The 18,635-nt window shown below is 31.7% G+C and overlaps 1 protein-coding gene across 5 annotated transcripts in view; it reads right to left on the reverse strand.

Annotated features, from left to right (window-relative positions):
• Usp25 (ubiquitin specific peptidase 25) overlaps positions 1-18,635 on the reverse strand; it is a 126,143-nt gene that overhangs the window by 67,139 nt on the left and 40,369 nt on the right. For all 5 annotated transcript variants that reach the window (XM_063224725.1, XM_063224724.1, XM_063224728.1 and 2 more), the window contains 3 exons: positions 12,526-12,688; positions 8,907-8,993; positions 1,201-1,338 (listed from right to left, as the gene is read on the reverse strand). In XM_063224725.1, the coding sequence (XP_063080795.1) occupies positions 1,201-1,338; positions 8,907-8,993; positions 12,526-12,688 (388 nt within the window). The remainder of the gene's footprint in view (positions 1-1,200; positions 1,339-8,906; positions 8,994-12,525; positions 12,689-18,635) is intronic.

Consider the following 18,635-nt stretch of genomic DNA (forward strand, 5'->3'; position numbering starts at 1 on the left):
AACACAGAGGCAGCAAGCTATAGTAAATGTGTTGTTTTTCTTTTAAGACTAAAGATGTTAATGTGTGAGTTATTTTTCCTAAACTAAGCTGCAGTATTAAGGTTTAACTGCAATGTTAGCACTTTTCAATAAATAAAGGGGATTTAGGGATGCAGTTTGAGCATTTGTCTCTAAAAGGTTCGCCAAGATTCTGAAACAGAAACACAGTAAATGAATGAATGAGTAGATAAATAAATGAAATACATTTAGAACCAAAAGGAATCCTCTAACATGGTGTTCTGGGATCACTTTTGGAATACTATCTCTTTCAGCTTTTGATAGTACCTTTATGACAGAGAAAGTAAATTAGAAAGCTGACAAGATACTGTCTAAAAGAAACTGGGCTATTCAGAACGTTTAATTAAAAAAAAAAAAAAAAGCTGATGTGAGTATACTTGCTCGTTTATATTTAACATTTTAAAAAGTGGATTTTTAAAAAGAAAAAACCGTAACATAAAAACAGAATTTTTCAAAATGTTCCCTCAAATTCCCTTTCCATCAATTCATACCAGACACTTTTAAAAAAACACTACAAGAATAAGGCTTTTTGAACCTCTTTCCAAATAAAATTTTACCCTTTGCCCTTTACTTCAACACAGGATATTATTCCTTGCCATCCTTTGCTCTTTGTTTTCCAATGACTTGTGACTTCTCAAAATATGAAGTGTTGGTTTCCTTATGGACATAATCTATTTTTATATCAAAATTCTCAATATTGTTTTTAGAGAATGCATAAAAAGTTATCACAACAGCACCATTTAAAGACTGAAAAATAACAAAGGCAATATCCTTCAAAAACTTTCTATGAATAATTAAGAAAAATTACTCCCTGCTACCAAAAATCAACAATATGTATACTATACTGACACTAGGTTATTATACATTTGTTAAGGTTTTCAATTACATATCCAAGAATTCTTGATTTTATCCTATTTTGACTTCTAAATTCTAATCATAATATAAATCACAACTTTATCTTACTGTTTCTAAGATCACTTAATTTCAAAGTAAGTCTTCCAAATAAATACTGTTTTAAATAAATGGCCATTTGTAATCAAGCTAAATAATGCATCCAAACTGTCACGTATTCTTGCAAAAGTTACTGAAGAACTGGTAAGAGCAAATAAAATGCAAATGGTTTAGTAATTATGAAATAGCTACCTGTTGAGAATCATTTGATTTGAAGGCATCTTTAAGAATTTCAACTGCTCTAGATGGATCAACATATTTCCTTTTGGTACCAACAAGAAGGGCAAACAGATACCTCAGCTCACGCATAAAAGGCAAATTCCGATGTTCCTATTGAAAAAAAAAATAAACCAAAAACTCTTCAGTGAAGATTACCAAGCATTTAACTGTTAAATGGTTATTTATTTTAGTAGTAACAAAACTTAAACTAACTAATAAAGATTAGGGATCAATCCAGCACTCTGTAACATATTTAAAGAAACAAAGAGTGTTGATGTCATCTACAGTACTCAAAGATTCAAGCTCAAAAACAACAAAGGACTTAGAGTAGGGTCATAATTTCAGCATAAATGCCACACATTCGCAACAAATTATGTCATTACACAGCCAAGAATAACCTCCTCATTCAAGTCTTAAGTTTATTATAATCCTTCCCACTCTGCAAGCTGCTGCAGGCAAAAGCAACAACACAGGGCATTTAAAGAGTGCTCACTACACGCCAGGCACTGTTCTAAGTATTTTACTCCAATAAACTCATTTAAGCCAAAACCACTTTTCCTCCAAAAGCATGTCTGATCCAAGTTAACATCATCTTCAAATTCTACATCTACTGAGATAAATGCCTCTCCCTATGAATCACCAACTGCCACTGTCAAGTTATAATCTTAGTTATTAGACTAACAGGATTCTTGTAATTATTAATAAATAATTTAATAAATATTAGTGGCTATACTTGCTTATCTTATATCTAAATTTTGTATTTATTTTATAACAGTATTTATTAAATGTATTTAATAGCAATCATTTGTACATTTAATTATTCAGTAAGTATATTAATCTGTACATAATCAAACTAAATCCTAATAATATGGGGCTAATATATCACCCACTCAGTAGTCCTTGAAATCTTACTTTTATTTTCAATACGACTATATGCTTCTCAATGATAAAGATTTCAATATCTCCTCTACAACTTTTAGGTACACAAAGTAGGCATTGAATTCTTACTGGTTGATTAAACCCTTCAGAAAAAGAAAAATTGATGTTAGTAATTGCTAAAAATTTATGTTAGAACAAGAAAACTTTTAAACAGCATAAAATTAAATAGTTTAGTGAAATGCTTCATGACAAACTGAACAAGCAATTCTTATATTGTCTTCATACTATTAATTTTAATTAGCACCTTAAATGGCAAAAATTTAACAATTCATATAACTAGCTTTCTCAACATTAAAAAATTGTTAAGAGTACAAAAATACATGTATCTTTATACAATTACTGCCCAGAATAATAACTACATAAAAATAGTTTCTCCAAAATGACTTCAAAGAAATAGGCAGGGAATAAAATTGGTTTCAAATACATATCATCAAATCCAAAAACTATGCCCATCACCAATCAGAAATTATACTAATTCTGACATACAAATGTAAGTTCTAAATACAGTTTTTATTTAAATATACTGAAGTCTATCATCAGTGATAGAGGGTAAGTACTAAACTTCTGAGAAACCTAATTCCTGGCTTTTCTCTGGTACTTACTACTCCCTCATCAACTGCCTTGTTTTAAAAAAAAGTTTGTGAATAAAAAAATATTGTGAATTTGAACACACAAAATTATTTCCAAAACCACCTTTAGTTTTCCTGACATCGACTTCTTTAATAATCTTTGAACCTTAAAAAAAGGGAGACTTTTAAAGATATCATTTGTCAAGGAAAAAGGATGAAAGTAATGAGTAATCTACTGAGAAATCATTTGAAAAGAAAAATACTTTATTTAACAGAAAAAACAATTTTTGACAAAATCAGGGATTGAGTTTATGGACATGTACATGCTAGACAAGTGCTCTTCCTACATCCCAAGGATAATGAAGTTTTTTTGCCTAAGCTAATTTCTGTGATTAGAAAATACTAATTTCAAAAGGCAAAACTATAATGAAAATAGCTATTCCATTGACTAAATTACTAACATACTACCGTAGTAGAATCTTAACACATCTTAAAGAGATTTGTTGAGAAACATGACAGATATATATTACTACAAACATTACAAAATATACAACTTCATGAGCTTCAAATACAGATGCATCCACGAAAGCATTACTACAATCCAGGTAACACATGCATGTAGCATCTCCAAAATTTCACAATTCTTCAGTCCTTTGCTAACCATCCCTAAGTTACTGCAGTCACTTTATACCTTCTATAAATTTATATAAGTAGAATCACACATGATGTGTTTAGTCTGGTTTCATCAATCAGCATAATTATTCTGATCTTCATTCATAAGGCTGTGTGCGTTAAATAGTTCATTCCATTTTAGTACTGTGTGATATTCCATGGTAGATAAGCTTCTCAGCTACTGTGGATACTGTTGTGCCCATGTTTGTGTATATTTACACTTTCACTTCTCTTGTGTAAAATCCCTGAGGGGAATGCTAGGTTGTGCGGTTTACGGTCATCCCAAGGTTTTCCAATGACACTTCATATTCCCACTACAGATGTAACACTTGCAATTCCACACCTACCAATGCTTTGATATGGGATATAACCTCCATTCGTCTAGTGAGTACCAACCCAGTGACACCTCTGGTTTTAATCTGTATTTCTCTAAAGAATAATAATCAGCATTTTTCCATTAGTTACTTAGCATATGCATATCTTAATGTTCAAATGTTGTCCCAATATAATAAATTATTTGTATTACTGACTTTTACAAGTTCTATTTTCACTCAAAATACAATTCCTTTGTCTGATACATGTGTTACTGGTATTTTCTCCCAGTCTGTGGTGTATCTTTTCATTCTGTATGAAATTTTCAAAAATTATTCACTATGATGTCAATCTATCAATTTTTTCTTTTATAACCATGACTTTTCTGTCCTCCTTTAAGAAACCACTACTTCATTCAAGGATATTACATTTTTTCCTAGGTTTTCTCAAGAATTTTTATTGTTTTAACTCTTCCTCTTAGAAATATCATTCATTGTGAAATTATTTTAATGTTAAAGGAGGGTTGAAAACTATTTTCCTACTGAAGATTTAAAGATATCACTTGTCAAGGAATAAGAGACTGAAGATTTTGCTTTGCTCACTATTGCTTTAGCAACTTTGGTTAAAATCTAGTTACTTCATATAAGTGGGTCTATTTTTGAAATCTATATTCTGTTCTTTTTGCTTTTTAAAACTGTTATTCTATACTGTTTAAATTTACACAAATATTGCAAAATCCATCTGTCAATTTCTATGACAAAAATCTGCTGAAATTACGTCTCATAATATGCCTATAGACTTGGAAACAACTGACATGCTAACAATATTGAATCTCCTGATTCATTAGTATAGTATATCCTTTTATTTTTTAACTTTCTCTGTTTTCTGTAGTATGTTGATATAGTGAGTCAAACTGAGTTTTGAATGCTAAAACAATTTTGCCTTCCTGTATAAATCATACTTCCTCAAGCAGTATTTTGCAGCTTTCACTATTTAGGTCTTCCATATGTATCTTCTGGCCAACTTCTCCCTAAGTATTTCATATTTCATGTGGCACTCTATAAAAGTTGTTTTTTAAATTTAAATTCCCAATTGTGTTGTTAGTATTTAGAAATAAAAGTGATTTTTTAAAAAAGAAAGAAATGCAAGTGGTTTCTGTATGTTGATACTATATTCTTTAACTTTACACATTCCTTGGTTCTAACTTTTTGTCAACTACTTAGAATTTCCTTCATAGAACACCAAATCAATAAAAATTATTTCTTCCTTTCCAATCTTTATGCTTGTGTTTTTTCTTTTCTTGTCTTATGGCACCAGTTAAAACAATAATCTAAGCTGAATGTCATGGTGCACACTTGTACACCTAATGCTCTGGGAAGCTTAGACATAAGAACCAGAAGTTCTGGTTCAGTTGCCTGGGCAACTCAGCAACTTAGCAAAATCTTATCTCAAAATAAAAAACAGAAGTTAAAAAGGGCAAAGACATTGGGTTCAATCCCTAGTACTGCACCAATACACATGCATGCACACACACACACACAGAGAAAAAAAAAAAAAAAAGCCAGTCTGATATTCAATAAAAGTGGCAAAAATTATATTTTGATTATTCCTGATCTTTGGACAAATGTAATCAGTTTTCATCATTAAGTATTATATGAGAAATAGATTTTTTTATAAATAGGCTTTATCAAAATGAGTTTATCAAAGGTTCATTTGATCAAAATAAGAAATGTTCTTTTTGATGTGTTGTTTTTAGATTTTAGCATACAGGTTAGCTTTAGTCAACTCTTCATCTATTAAGATACAGTTTTCTGTTGTATGTTGATATAATGAGTCAAACTGAGTTTTCAATGCTAAACCAATTCTGAATTGGTTTAAATCATACTTCCTCAAGAAGTAATATCCTTTATATATATATCATACGACTCAATCTTCCAAAAATTTGCTTTGACATTTTTGTTTCCATATTGATGAGGAATATTGACCTGCATTTTATTATCTTAAAATATATTTTTCTACTTTTGGTTTCAGGATAATGTTAGGCTCAGAGAATGGGATGAATGGGAAACTTAATCTCTCAATTTTCTATAAAGAGTGTACAGAACTAGTATTACTTCTTTCTTAAATGTATAGTATCAATTATCAGTAAACTACTTAATTGTTGATTTAGTGGACACGTTCCAATTTGTTTAAAATGATATAGTTACAAGCTATCAATTTTTACTCTAGTAAACTTCCATAGCTGACAGCTTTCAAGATACTTGTCTTGTTCGGAATAGCCTGCCAGTTTCTACAGAGCAGTGCTGAGACATTCTCCAGTTTGACCCCCTGTATTTGTATTCATACATTCTCTTTTTCCGTGCTCAAAATCCCTAGAAACTCATCAATTTTACCTATCTTCTCAAGAAGCGCTTTTCATCATTAGTTTTCTCTATTATTTTTCTGATATCTAGTTCAGTGATATCTGCTTTTTCTTTATCATTCTTCTTCTTTCGCTTTGGAATTCACATACTGCTTTTTCTTTCTTTCTTTTCAGTAGTTTTTGACATGCAAACTATTATCGTTAAGTTGAAACCATTCTTTTTTAGCAAGGCATGATTAATGCTTCTGCTAAATAATTTTTCCAGTAATCACTATTTACTTACATCTCTAATTCTGGTAGGTCATATTATAATTTTCATTCTGTTCAGAATATTCTAAAATTTTCCTCTCATTTTTTTCTTTGTACCTTGAGATACTCAGAAATATTACTTCATTTTCAACTCTGTTGGGATTTTCTATGTATCTTTCTGTTGTTGTTTTCTAACTTAATCCTGTTGTAGTGTGACAAAATGCATACTCCATACTTTAACATATATTTAGACTTCTAAGTCCAGTCCCTGTTATTTCATAATGGTTAAAGTAGAAATCCAAGAATGTCTTTTTGTTTCTGTAAAATTCAAAATTCCTTCAGGTCCAGGAATACAGTATAGTATTCGGATAAACACATTTTCTTAAAAGTCTCACTTCTACATAGTTAAAAATAAGAAAAATATTCTGTATTTGCCATCAGGACTTAAACTTATAATTAACAAGGCTTTAGCCATTCATATGGTGATTTCTACTAAATATGAGCTTATGCATGTTTTTTTCAACATTTAATATGTTTTCCCTAGCAGTCTGTGACATTTTAAGCCAGAATTATATCTAAATGACTGTGCTGAATATCTAACATTTTTCTAGTAACCTCACAATTCTAGAGACTAAACTTATAAACAGTTGGTATGTATACAAATTACATTCAACTTCTAGAATAACCACATGTGTACCTAAAATATGAAGTGATTTCAAAGATATTATCTCTACCATTCAATATGTACATAGTATTTATGGTAACATTCAATTATCAACAAAAGATACCTGGTTAGTTTTAGTGCATCTAAATGACACCTCTGTGATTTGAATAAACTAATCACAAGTACATTCCTTATTTTACCACATTAGTTTTCAAGCTCAATGTAGCAGTGAACATTTCACGAATGAGACATAAACATACTATGAAATAAGAAGTGATGACACCTTTTTAAAAAGTGTCTTTTGTCACCACAAATGAATGTAACACAAATTAGTGACTGATAACTATCTGTAATTATCACATTTGTTCCAAGGTGTCAAGTTGTAATATGTCACTATACCAAAGAGTAAACTTGTGGAGCAATTTTACATAAAAATGCACAGTATTCTTCTAAGTAAGTATCTGTAAAAGTATGGAAAGTGAGTAATTACTTTTTTAACTCCCTAAGCCAAAGACACACCTAAAGACTTGTCTAGAAAGGTGCTAATTACACATTTCTCTAGGATGCACTGAACAGTCTCCTATCTTTGTAATTAGCTCTGATACATGAACGTGATAATGATTTTTTAAAATAAGATCACAAAATTAACTTGGTCTTATTCAACATTATGTAAAACAAAAGAAATTAAAGCTCTATAGAATAATACATTCTATGAAGTAAAAAGTTACTATGTACAAATATAAATACTTAATTGAAAATAGTTCCAACAATATCATACAAATTGCATATACACTTCAATGGAGACATAAGAAGAGAGAACTGTGGATATCAACAAATTGTAATAAAGGAGACAACAGTCCAAAAGTTTCACATCAAAATATAACAATACGATTCTGCTTAATATCCTAGAAGTTCCCCTTCGAAAATAAATTATTGGCCTGACATTTTACAACCTGGAGATTATAGCCTAAAAAGCTGACTGCACATCAAGTTATATTCCCTAAAGTATACATTATAACTGTTTCAGACATTTGCAAGAAAGGTGGTTTTAAAAATTAAACACTAAAATGAAAACACAGTGTAACAAAATTTACCACTACATCAATAGGGTCAGCATTTTACAGAAACCTAAACTGTCTTTGTCTTTGCAACCTGTACAATTAGGGCTAATGGCTCTTTAAAACAAGAGCATCTTGTCATTTTTTTTCTTATTAAGTATGAATATAAACATGCAAATCAGTCCTATCTTTGAAAGTCCTATTTTTTAAACTTTTATATATAAAATTATAGCTGACAACAAATATCAGTTACTTTCAAATTCTTTATATGTTTTACCTCACTTAATCCCCATAGCAATTTGAAATAATTACTGTTACATACTATACAGACAAGGAAAGAGATCAAGTTACTTGCTCTGGGTTCACAGCTAGCACCACAGCAACGAGCTCTGGTGTCTGTATTTTGCTACTTTATACTGTCCATCTAACAATACTAACTTCCAAAACAGAAGGTATGTACTTGTACTGCAAAATACCAGCACAAACACATTTTTAAAGAATTTCTTTTTAAACAATCAATTGAAAAATTTTTATTTTCACACAATTTTTCAGAAATCAATGGAGGAAAGACTTCAAATTGTAAATGTTCTCAAACTACAAAGATTAACAAACTTTGACAATCCAAAAAAGAAAAATTATTAAACTTACATAAAAAATTGGCATATTGCTGTGATACAAGAAAAATTCATATTTATAATATATTAACAAAGGACAAAAACTATTGCAATAGAGATAAGTGAGTTGACATACAAATTCTAAGATTTAGATTACATGAAATAAATATCCCCAAAGCAATCACAGATGAAAGACTGCAAATAGAGGTTCTCTGTTTAAAAGTCATTCATAATTTTTACCTTTTGGTTTCGAGGTAAATCTTGAGCATTTGAAGGAGGCTTGTAATTCAGAACTAATCTTCTAAATTCCAAAAGATTGAACAATGACTGAAAAAAAATAATAATTTATGATACCTAAGGGAAAATTTCATAAACAGAATTGTGTGAAAATGGCTGATCTCAAAGTCTACTTCTTCACAACTATGCTATTTATTCACAGAACTGTTATAACCAGCACAATAAAGCCTACTTCCCTCTCTGGAAAAAATGCTATTTTCTTGTAGTCTAACATACTATCATGACAATTAACAATGCTTATTCCACTGCAAAACACAAAATCATACTAGGAAAACTTTTCTTTAAAAAAAAACGTGTATTACTAAAAGCTGTTCCTTTATATTAGTCTTACTTGACATGCAGTTTCTGAAAATAAAAGGCACACAGTACAACATAAAGAACTTTTAGATATGTTTACTATGAATTACCTAGCAAAAACAAAAATATTCAATAGATTCTAGGTGATAGAGACACAAACAAATTTCATATTATCTCTATGCCATAACAACATAATAAGGTAGAAAGAAGACAAATACATAATAGAAATGTGACTCAATAGGACAATAACACTGATAATGGGAAAATATAATGAGAACAGAGGAAACGTGTTAAGACTTTCTGAAAGACTATTTGCAAAAGAATAGTTTGTAACCCATTAATGTCATAATAATAAATACTGATTAAAATGAGATAAATTATAACACAAAACATCTCAATGTCTCATACTCACTGAATTCACCAAGCATTTTGCAACATTTTTCTTAATATATGGTATGGTACATTAGTGAATTAGTCAGCTTTGCAGTTCCTGAGACAAGACTTAATACCCAATATCCACAACTCAGAGGAAGAAAAATTTATTTGACTGATAGCTCAAGGGATTCAGTCCATGGTTGACAGGTTCTAGGGAGGAACTTCATGGTGGAGCTAAGCTGCTCAGACAATGGCAACCAGGAAGGAGAGCGGGAGAACAGTGCTAGAGAAAGGGGTTGAGGGGGTGGGGAGGTTGGAATACCCAAGGCCATGCGTCCCTGAGCTACCAGACACTCTAAGGAAATACTCTACAAACCTGCCAGGCTCTTTTAAATCCACTGAACTTGACATATCAGCATTAACAGTGACACGTGTGTTTGTGTAAAAACATTTAGAATGGGAAATATATTTCTTTTTCACAGTTTAAACAGTTTAAAACGGCTATGCAAGAAGCAATAATGCATTAAATTTTATAAAAGATGAATTAGCCTACTTCATAGAAAAAAGATAACACCACAATCAGTGGTAAAGGTTTTTCATCAGTAGTTGAGGATTCAAGAACCCTGGTTCACAACATATAAAGCAATTAATTAAATGGGTGGCAATGTTTCAAATGAAAATAAAATGAGTTTCTGATAGTAGAGACTAACAAGTTTAGATTATCTTATAATATGGTAGGCTTTATAATGAAACATATGAGCACATGAAATCATTTATTTTTTAATTTTGTTTCCTCTTTTTTTGAGGGGATCTTGCTCTGTTGTCTAAGCTAGTCTCAAAATCCTAGGCTCAAGTGATTCTCTTGCCTCATCCTCCCAAATAACTAGGTCTCTAGGTACACACTAGCAAACCTGCTCATTTATTACACACACACACATTTTGTGACAATTATGATCTTAAGATTACAAGTTAAAAGAAGGGCAGCAGAGCCATCCCTACAATTTGATGCAAAAAAAAAAAATGTTTTCTCGGGGCTGGGGATTTAGCTCAGTGGCATAAGCAGGTGCTTAGGGTTAGGGTTGCAAGCAGGCAGTCGTGAGTTTGATCCCTGGTACCGACAAAAACGAAAAAGACAAAAAAAAAAAAAAAAATGTTTTCTCAATATTGTCCTTTGTTTGGTACTGCATACACAAGCTAGAATTTGTTGGTGTCAACTGCCTCATGACTTGCTACCCTTTCTAGGCAAAATAATATTTGGTACTAGTCATTTTTCACATGCATCACACCCTAAGAACCAATAAACAATAAGTATGTGGTTACCACTGTACATGCTATAAATCTGAGATGATATTAAACAGTTAACAAGAACAAGATGAGAACTCTTAAGGAAAAGGCAGAATTTTCAAACCACAAACAGTAAGGATATCAGAAAAAAAAAAAAAAAAAGGAATGCAGAAAAACAGGACTTTGAAAGGAGGCTGTGTATCATAGTAACGCGTGGACCTTTAAAAAATACTAACACCAGGGGCCTCTTAATAAAGATTTAAGGTACCAAAGAAGATTTTGGTGTATATCAAAGATTCACTGGCAAGATTTAAAAAGATTAAGTACTGCCACATTCCAAGAAAGAAAAAGCAGGGAAATAACCTTTGGATATGGTGTTATGGCTATTATCTTGATGTCCTCAGAAAACTTCATGAGGTCATAGGTGGGGCTTTTCAAATGTAGCTGGATTTAGGGTGTATGACGCTGGGATTAAAGGTGTGTGATACTAGGCCTAGTTTACTAGCCAGTTAACCAACTAGCTCTGGGTGTAGGTAATGGGAAGCGCCACCCTGGGTATTGCTAGAAGTCTTGTACTCTGCATAGGATAAAAGGAAAAAGGAGGCTCTGCCGCTTGCTGCTTTCTGCCTGTCACGCCATGAACTTCCTCCTCTGTGACACTCCTCGCCCTGCTATCCTGCCTTAAAACCAGCTAACTACAGAATGAAACCTCTACCGATTGTGAGCTAAAGTAAACTTTTCCTTCTTCAACTGGTGGGTATCCGGTATTCAGTAACTAAAACAGATTTTAGCTACAAAGTCACAATTCAACTGTCTTGAAAAAAAATCAGTCAATTTTCTTAAAAAGTAATAATAAAGAGCATGCTACTATTGAGAAATCGTTTTATTTAAAGTTTTGCAATCTGAATGTCAACAGAGAATAATGGCAACTGTCATTATTACACAGAAAATATTTTAAAAGAGACCAAGCTACCGTATTTTAAAAAATCATTCAATTTAATAAAATAGATATCTTCATATGCAATCAGTCATCATACAGAAAAAATTATTTCACTGTTTTCTAAATTTAAATGGAAATGTGTTACTCTTTATTTATAGCATTTTTTCTTTTGTTCTTATTTATGCCGAGAATTATTTATTTGTAAATCCATGCCAACCTCAAATAAAATGCCTTTTCATAGTAAAACATTATTTAAGTGTATATAACACTATAAATAATATTTTCCACTCTATACAAATAAATCTGACCTGACCTACAAAGAGACAGTTCTGGTTCCCTAACTCGGTGACAATGCTTCCCTGAATGTGCATGGAAATATAAAAATATCTTCTTTCTACCCCAACCACAACTACTAAAAGCAAAGGAGGAAGAAAAAAATAATTTTAAGAAATTAAGATGTGTAAGTAGTGCTCTATTATTAAAATTATATACTGGAAGTAAAGAATAGAGAGGGATACAGAGAAACTGCCATCCCCAAACTAATTTATAAGTCAAGGTGATATGAAAAACTTGTTAACACTTTTACTTAAAGCACACAATTTAAACACGAACATAACCTACTGAATTGCTATCATGCACCAAACAAAAGGCTATAAAGAGCCTTACCTGAATAACAGCACTAAACCAACAAGTATTGCCAACATTCTTCAAACCAACAGGAGCTCTGTCCTGTCTTTTTCTATCATAAGGATTTCGAGAATCCCTCCAAACTTCCGTGGGTGTTCTCTTCAAACATGCTTTATTTTCTGCTATGCTGGCTTCAAGGACTCTTGAGCAATGAAGAGAAAATGGTTGGGAGGAAAAAGTATTATATAATGCTACACGCCAAATCAACAACATACATTAGCTTTAAGCATTCTGGTTACTTAAACTTTGGATAATGTGCCTGGAGGAAGAAATACTTAACACCAATATATAGAGAGGCTATTTTTCTGTAAGAGCATAATAGTGGCAATGCCAAAAGATAAGAGACGTGCCTCTTTTTCCAAGAAAAAGAAAAGCCTCAAACCTTATAGCCTCAAACCTTAAACCTTTACAAAAATAAAATTTTATTCAATAGCAAATACATATGGTTCACCAAATTATAGGTTTAGTACCCAAACCACGCACCTATATCAATTTTTTTAGAAATCTCTGAAGCAAAACAGACATTCACAATATCATGACAATTTTATAATAATTAATTTGAATCAAGAAAACATTAAAAGCTAAACTGCACTTTTATCTTCATTAACCATTAATTTCCTTTCACTAAAAAAAAAAAAAAAATGAGGTAAATTCTAAGAGATCTACAATTCTTCAATGGCTAAAGACTATTTATATGTATAATTCACACATAATTTATATGTAATTCATTACTCAAAAATGTACCTTGGGAAAAATCTAACAAGATGTATTTCTGTGTATCAAAATAAGACATAATTAACTTTTGCAAAATCAACTCACCTATACAGTATCTTAAATACAATTAAACAAAGGTAATGCTACTTAATGCAACAATGTGTACTCAAAAAACATTGTGAAAACTTAACTTTTTAAAAAATGTATTGCACTAAAAGACATATAGCCATTCAACCGCCTTACAACACTCGCCCTAATTTCAACATTCTATTCCCATTATTGTCACAACTTTTTGAAATAGTCCTGGAAGTTGTTTTTGTTTTTGTTTTTTTTTTTTTTTTCCTCCACAATTGGCGTTAGCTGTACTGTCATGGCTGCCCAGTGTCCTAAATTGATTCCAAATGTTTATTTATCATGGTCATTTTGACTTTGAGGAAGAGACAGAAGTTAGTTGCAGGGACTCAGATGTGATAAGCAAGGTGGATGGGGACACACTATAAGGTTTTTTTTTAAAAAGTTTGCGTTTTTGTTGGGTGATATCTGGCAGTGGTATTTACTACCACTAATATAAAAGACTACTAATATAAAAGACTTTGTATATACAAAGTATATTTAAAGTATATACAAAGTATATTTAAGTTTTTTACTGACTTTTATAAATGGAGTATTTCCATCTGGAAAATGATTCCTTTTGTAATATATATTTACACATACAAGTACAGGTAAAACATTCAATAAGTGGCAAAAATGACAGGATAAGTGTGTCAAAAGCAAAGGGGAATTATTTTGAGGGTAATTAATGGCAATGTAACTTTTATTATAAAACTGATTTATTTAAATACACACCATATGTTTTGACTAGCTGTTAATTGTTGGAAAACCTTGATATAAACTATCAAGCACTACTACATCTACTCAAGTCACTGTTTACATAAACATAAATAAACTTCAGATGTCGTAAAGTCACTTTATATTAACTACAAAAGCCTTGGCAAGAAGGTGTCTTTGTAACTTTTTGGTTTCTCTAGATCTCATTCATTAAAAAAAATCTCATTTATGATAAACTATCTTTATTCTAAAGATTGTGTCCTAAAATAATGTCAAAATAATACCCTATTATCTTTGTATTAGTACTTACAACATGAAATGAGAACTAATTTAGTAAGAGTCTAAAGTTAAACATTACTTGAAATTACCTATCTAAACATAGGAGAAAGTAGGAATCAGTAAAATAACATACAACAAAACCCAGGTAAAAACATATTAAAATGTAAAGATGAAACAACAGGTTCGTAGTTCTGTCACATTAAAAATGCCACAACACAAGCAGCAGTACTCAAAAAAGAAAAAAAAAAAAAAAAAAAAAAACCCAGTTCTCACATAAAGCCCCAGGTTTAAAAAGTCCTGAAAGGGTATTAACTACATTAGATAAATGGTGGCACAAGAAAATCAGGATATATCTAGAAAACCTCTGTTACCAGAAAGTCAGTTTTCAAACATACAAGAGAGATAGCTTATGCTCAAAAGAGAAAATTTAACATACAATATAAAAAAATAGCTAAATACAAAAGACTACTGTAGCTGTATATGAACTTTTTATTGACTTGTAAATAGTAAGGTTTCCAATCGGAAATTCTATTCCATATATCCTGGTAAATAGACATGAATGAACCAAATTATGCAACAAATACTAGGAATAGCAGATCTAACATCATGATGAGGAAAAAGTAATCAGCAAATGAAATAGAACAAGCAACTGACTATCATTTGTGAAGATACAATAACCTTTTAAAGAATTCTAACACATTTCAAAAGTATAAACAGATCACAACTAAGAAAATTATACTCAATCCTGAATCTCCTGGTAGATAAACCTTTGCCATCATAAGCTATTAATTATAGTAAAACATTTTTTAAAAACAAGCTTTCACCTGCAAAACTTGGTATCTGCACAGGAATCACAAGTAGTAGTAACATGCAACTCAGCCTCAAAACACAACACTAAGTCTCATGTTCCCAAGGGTCAACACAACAAATGAAATCTATAAACTAGACCACCTGCAAAAAGTTTTTTAATTCTAGATCTAAGACTACTAACCCCCAAGAAGTTTTTGTTAAACATTTTTAGTACAAACCACTCTTCATGCTCCTCTTCCAACAAAAATATACATGTACTTCCATATGTATTTACAAATAAATAATATCATTACATTAACTTAATAATTCAACTTTCCAATTACCCAGCCTATTCTCTGCTCTACCTGACTTGGGAAAATGTATAGTCTCAAATATACTTTGTAGAACCAAGCAGTTATCCAACTGTTATACTGCACCACAAAGAAAGTGGGAAGGGAAAGGAAGTGGTGTAAGACACCACCTTCCCACACCATTCCTACATACCCTAAGGAAGGGATTCTTAGAGATGTCAGAATCGTAAAACTGCAATGTACTTGCTTGTCACTCCTCAAAGTCACATAAAATTAAAAAGATAAAATCCACATTTGTATTTAGTACATGTGTTGTTAATCTAGCTCAATTTTGTCATGTAAAGTATTATTTACAACAAAAACAAGTTATTTTATTTTAAAGAGAAAAAATAAAACCAATGATTCAGAATTTAACAGGAAATTAACAATGGTTATTGTCATGGTTTATGTCCATAGCCCCAAGCTTCATGCAATTATAGACTCGACCAAATCTAGTGTTTGTGACTGGTTTGTTGTCTACCGCTTAAATTGGTGATGTGTGAGTGTTTCACCCACCCAGAGGTGGAGCCAGGATACGATGTAATGGCAGGAAGTAGGTGTCTCTCTTGCCAGGTCACACTTGCTGTTTGCAGCTGGCCATAAATGGCGGCCTGCCATGCTACCCTGCTACTTTGAGCCTACTGAGTAGAGACTGAAACCTCCAAGAACTGTAAGAGATAAATCTTTCTTTCCCTAACTTTGGGGGTCAGGTATTTTGTCTCAGTAATGAGTAAAAAGTAACTAAGACAGTTATATATTGTGTATTGTTATCTTCAAAGTAGTTGCTCAGATTACAAAATACAGGTGTGCAAAGATCAAACAATGTAAGCACAAACTATTCTCTTCAACAAACTAAAAGCAATTAGTAGCATAACTATCTTACCTAATTTATACACACACACACACACACACACACACACACACACACACACATTTTCTTTTCATTTTCTCCTATCCTCCATCCAAGTTATTCTTTCCTTTCACATTATCTACTGTATATTTTGAATCTTACCCCTTTAGTTTCTTACATTAGGGATATAATACAGTGTTTAAAAATGTGAGTCTGATTTATTTCACTTAAAAGTATGGTCTCAAGTTGCATTTGGATTGTTTACAATATTGAGCTATTACAAACTGGACTGCTGCACACATGGGTGAGCATACATCACTGAAAACATTGGTTTTAAAGAAATAGGTTTCTTATAATACTCCTCAAGTACACCGTATGGTAAAATTGTGGCACTAAAAGTTGATACATGAAAAAAGACTGCTATAATTCTGAGACTTCCCTAAGCTTCAACAGGTTACCTCCTACTCCTCTTCTTGAACCCTAAAGGACTTTATGAACACATTATTCATATGCCAAAAATATTTGTTAACCTACCACTGTTTCTCATCAGCATCTGGTGAACAGAAATAAAGATTTGTCTTACCTGTACTCATACTTTGGTAACAGTAAAGGTAAACCAGTGTTTGAAGCAAATAAACAGGATATTAGATGCCACTTCTATGTTTTTTAAAATCACAAGCCAAATCTATAACTCAAATAGCACTCTGTTTCCAAGCCTTGTTCTTTTCTATACTCCAGTACTGGATACATAAACTTTTCATGAAGCAAAGTCCTATATGAGGGTTCCTTCCCTTGCCTCATTCCCAGCAATACGTCTCAGAATCTGAAGTATAATGGGCACAATAACTATACTCCAGGTACTAAGACTGACAACAGTGAGAAAATAAACACTGCAAATCTCAAAGAAGTCAGAAATAAGTCTATAAGAAAATGCAGCAATGATGAGAGGCAACCTCATCAATCATGGATCTAAATCCAGTCCCCACCACACATCACAGGCTTTCTAATCTTTTCCCCACTGACGATGACCTTGACAATCAGTAATAAGGAAAGAAAAACACTGCACTGTCTCCATTCCTTTCATACTAAACAGCAATGTTTAAAGCACTTACAACAAATGTTCACTTTCCTATTAAAACTATAATGCACTGGTTTGAGAGAAGGGGTTACTTTGTGTTTTTATTTAAACTGCATACAATAGCAATGCTGACAACATTCCATCTTATCTAATTTCCTTTAAAAAGCAGCAGTACACTCACTAGGAAAAAACTATGTTAACACTTAAGTTGCACAGATAAATCAGTGAAGAAAGAAGAAGAAATTACTAGTTGACTTCAAAAAAAATTAGTAATTCCTAGCATTTTGACTGGAATCACACTAAAACTGAATTTACAGAAAAAATAACTGTTTTATTATATTTAGTGTTCTAATTTGTTAAATAGTACATTTCAAAATAGTTACACATATTCTTTAATCTGTCTAAATGGTATTTTCTCTCCTTTTTTTCCCTGTAGTGTTAGAGATCAAGCCTAGGACCTCACACCTGCCAGACAAGACTTTCCCCAGTAACTGAAGCTCTTTTAGTGGGCTGCGGTACCCTGCCCAATAATTTCTTTCTTGAAAGCACCTGCACATTTCTTATGAGATTTTATTCCTGGTCCTTAACAACTTTTGAGTTATAAATGGTTTTTTAATATTTTTATTTTCTCATTTTTTCTTATATTCAGAAATACATCATTTATAAATTATCAATTAACATAAGTGGATTTTTCTCAGTACTCTGAGAAACTATAGTAAGATACATAAGTCTTAAATGTAAAGAGCTGTGAAACTTTTACATATATATATATATATATATATATATATATATATATATAAACACACGCGCACACACACACACACACACACACACATCACCATGTAATCACCACATATCTGCCTCATCCCAAAAACCCTTTTTTCCCAGCCAACAGTATTCTTTCCATCCCCCAGTTAATCACTACTCTGAGTTCTATCGCCATAAATTAGTTTTGCCTGTTCTCAAACATTGTGTGGATGAAATTATGTAGGTTATTCTTTGGTATCAGGTTTCCTACACAGCTGTTTCAAGGATTCTTTCACATTTTTGCAAGAACCAACAATGTATTTTCCACATATTGCTTAGAATATCATTGTATGGATATACCAACAATGTCTAACATTCTCCAATTGGTATCTGGTTAAAGCCACTATTCACTTTTTTTACAGGCCTATACTTAAACAGCAGAAAGACTTAGTTT

The sequence above is a fragment of the Cavia porcellus genome, unplaced genomic scaffold, assembly GCF_034190915.1.
Source record: "Cavia porcellus strain 051 isolate PalLab524CR breed Dunkin Hartley unplaced genomic scaffold, mCavPor4.1 scaffold_15, whole genome shotgun sequence".
In the NCBI taxonomy this organism is placed as follows: domain Eukaryota; kingdom Metazoa; phylum Chordata; class Mammalia; order Rodentia; family Caviidae; genus Cavia; species Cavia porcellus.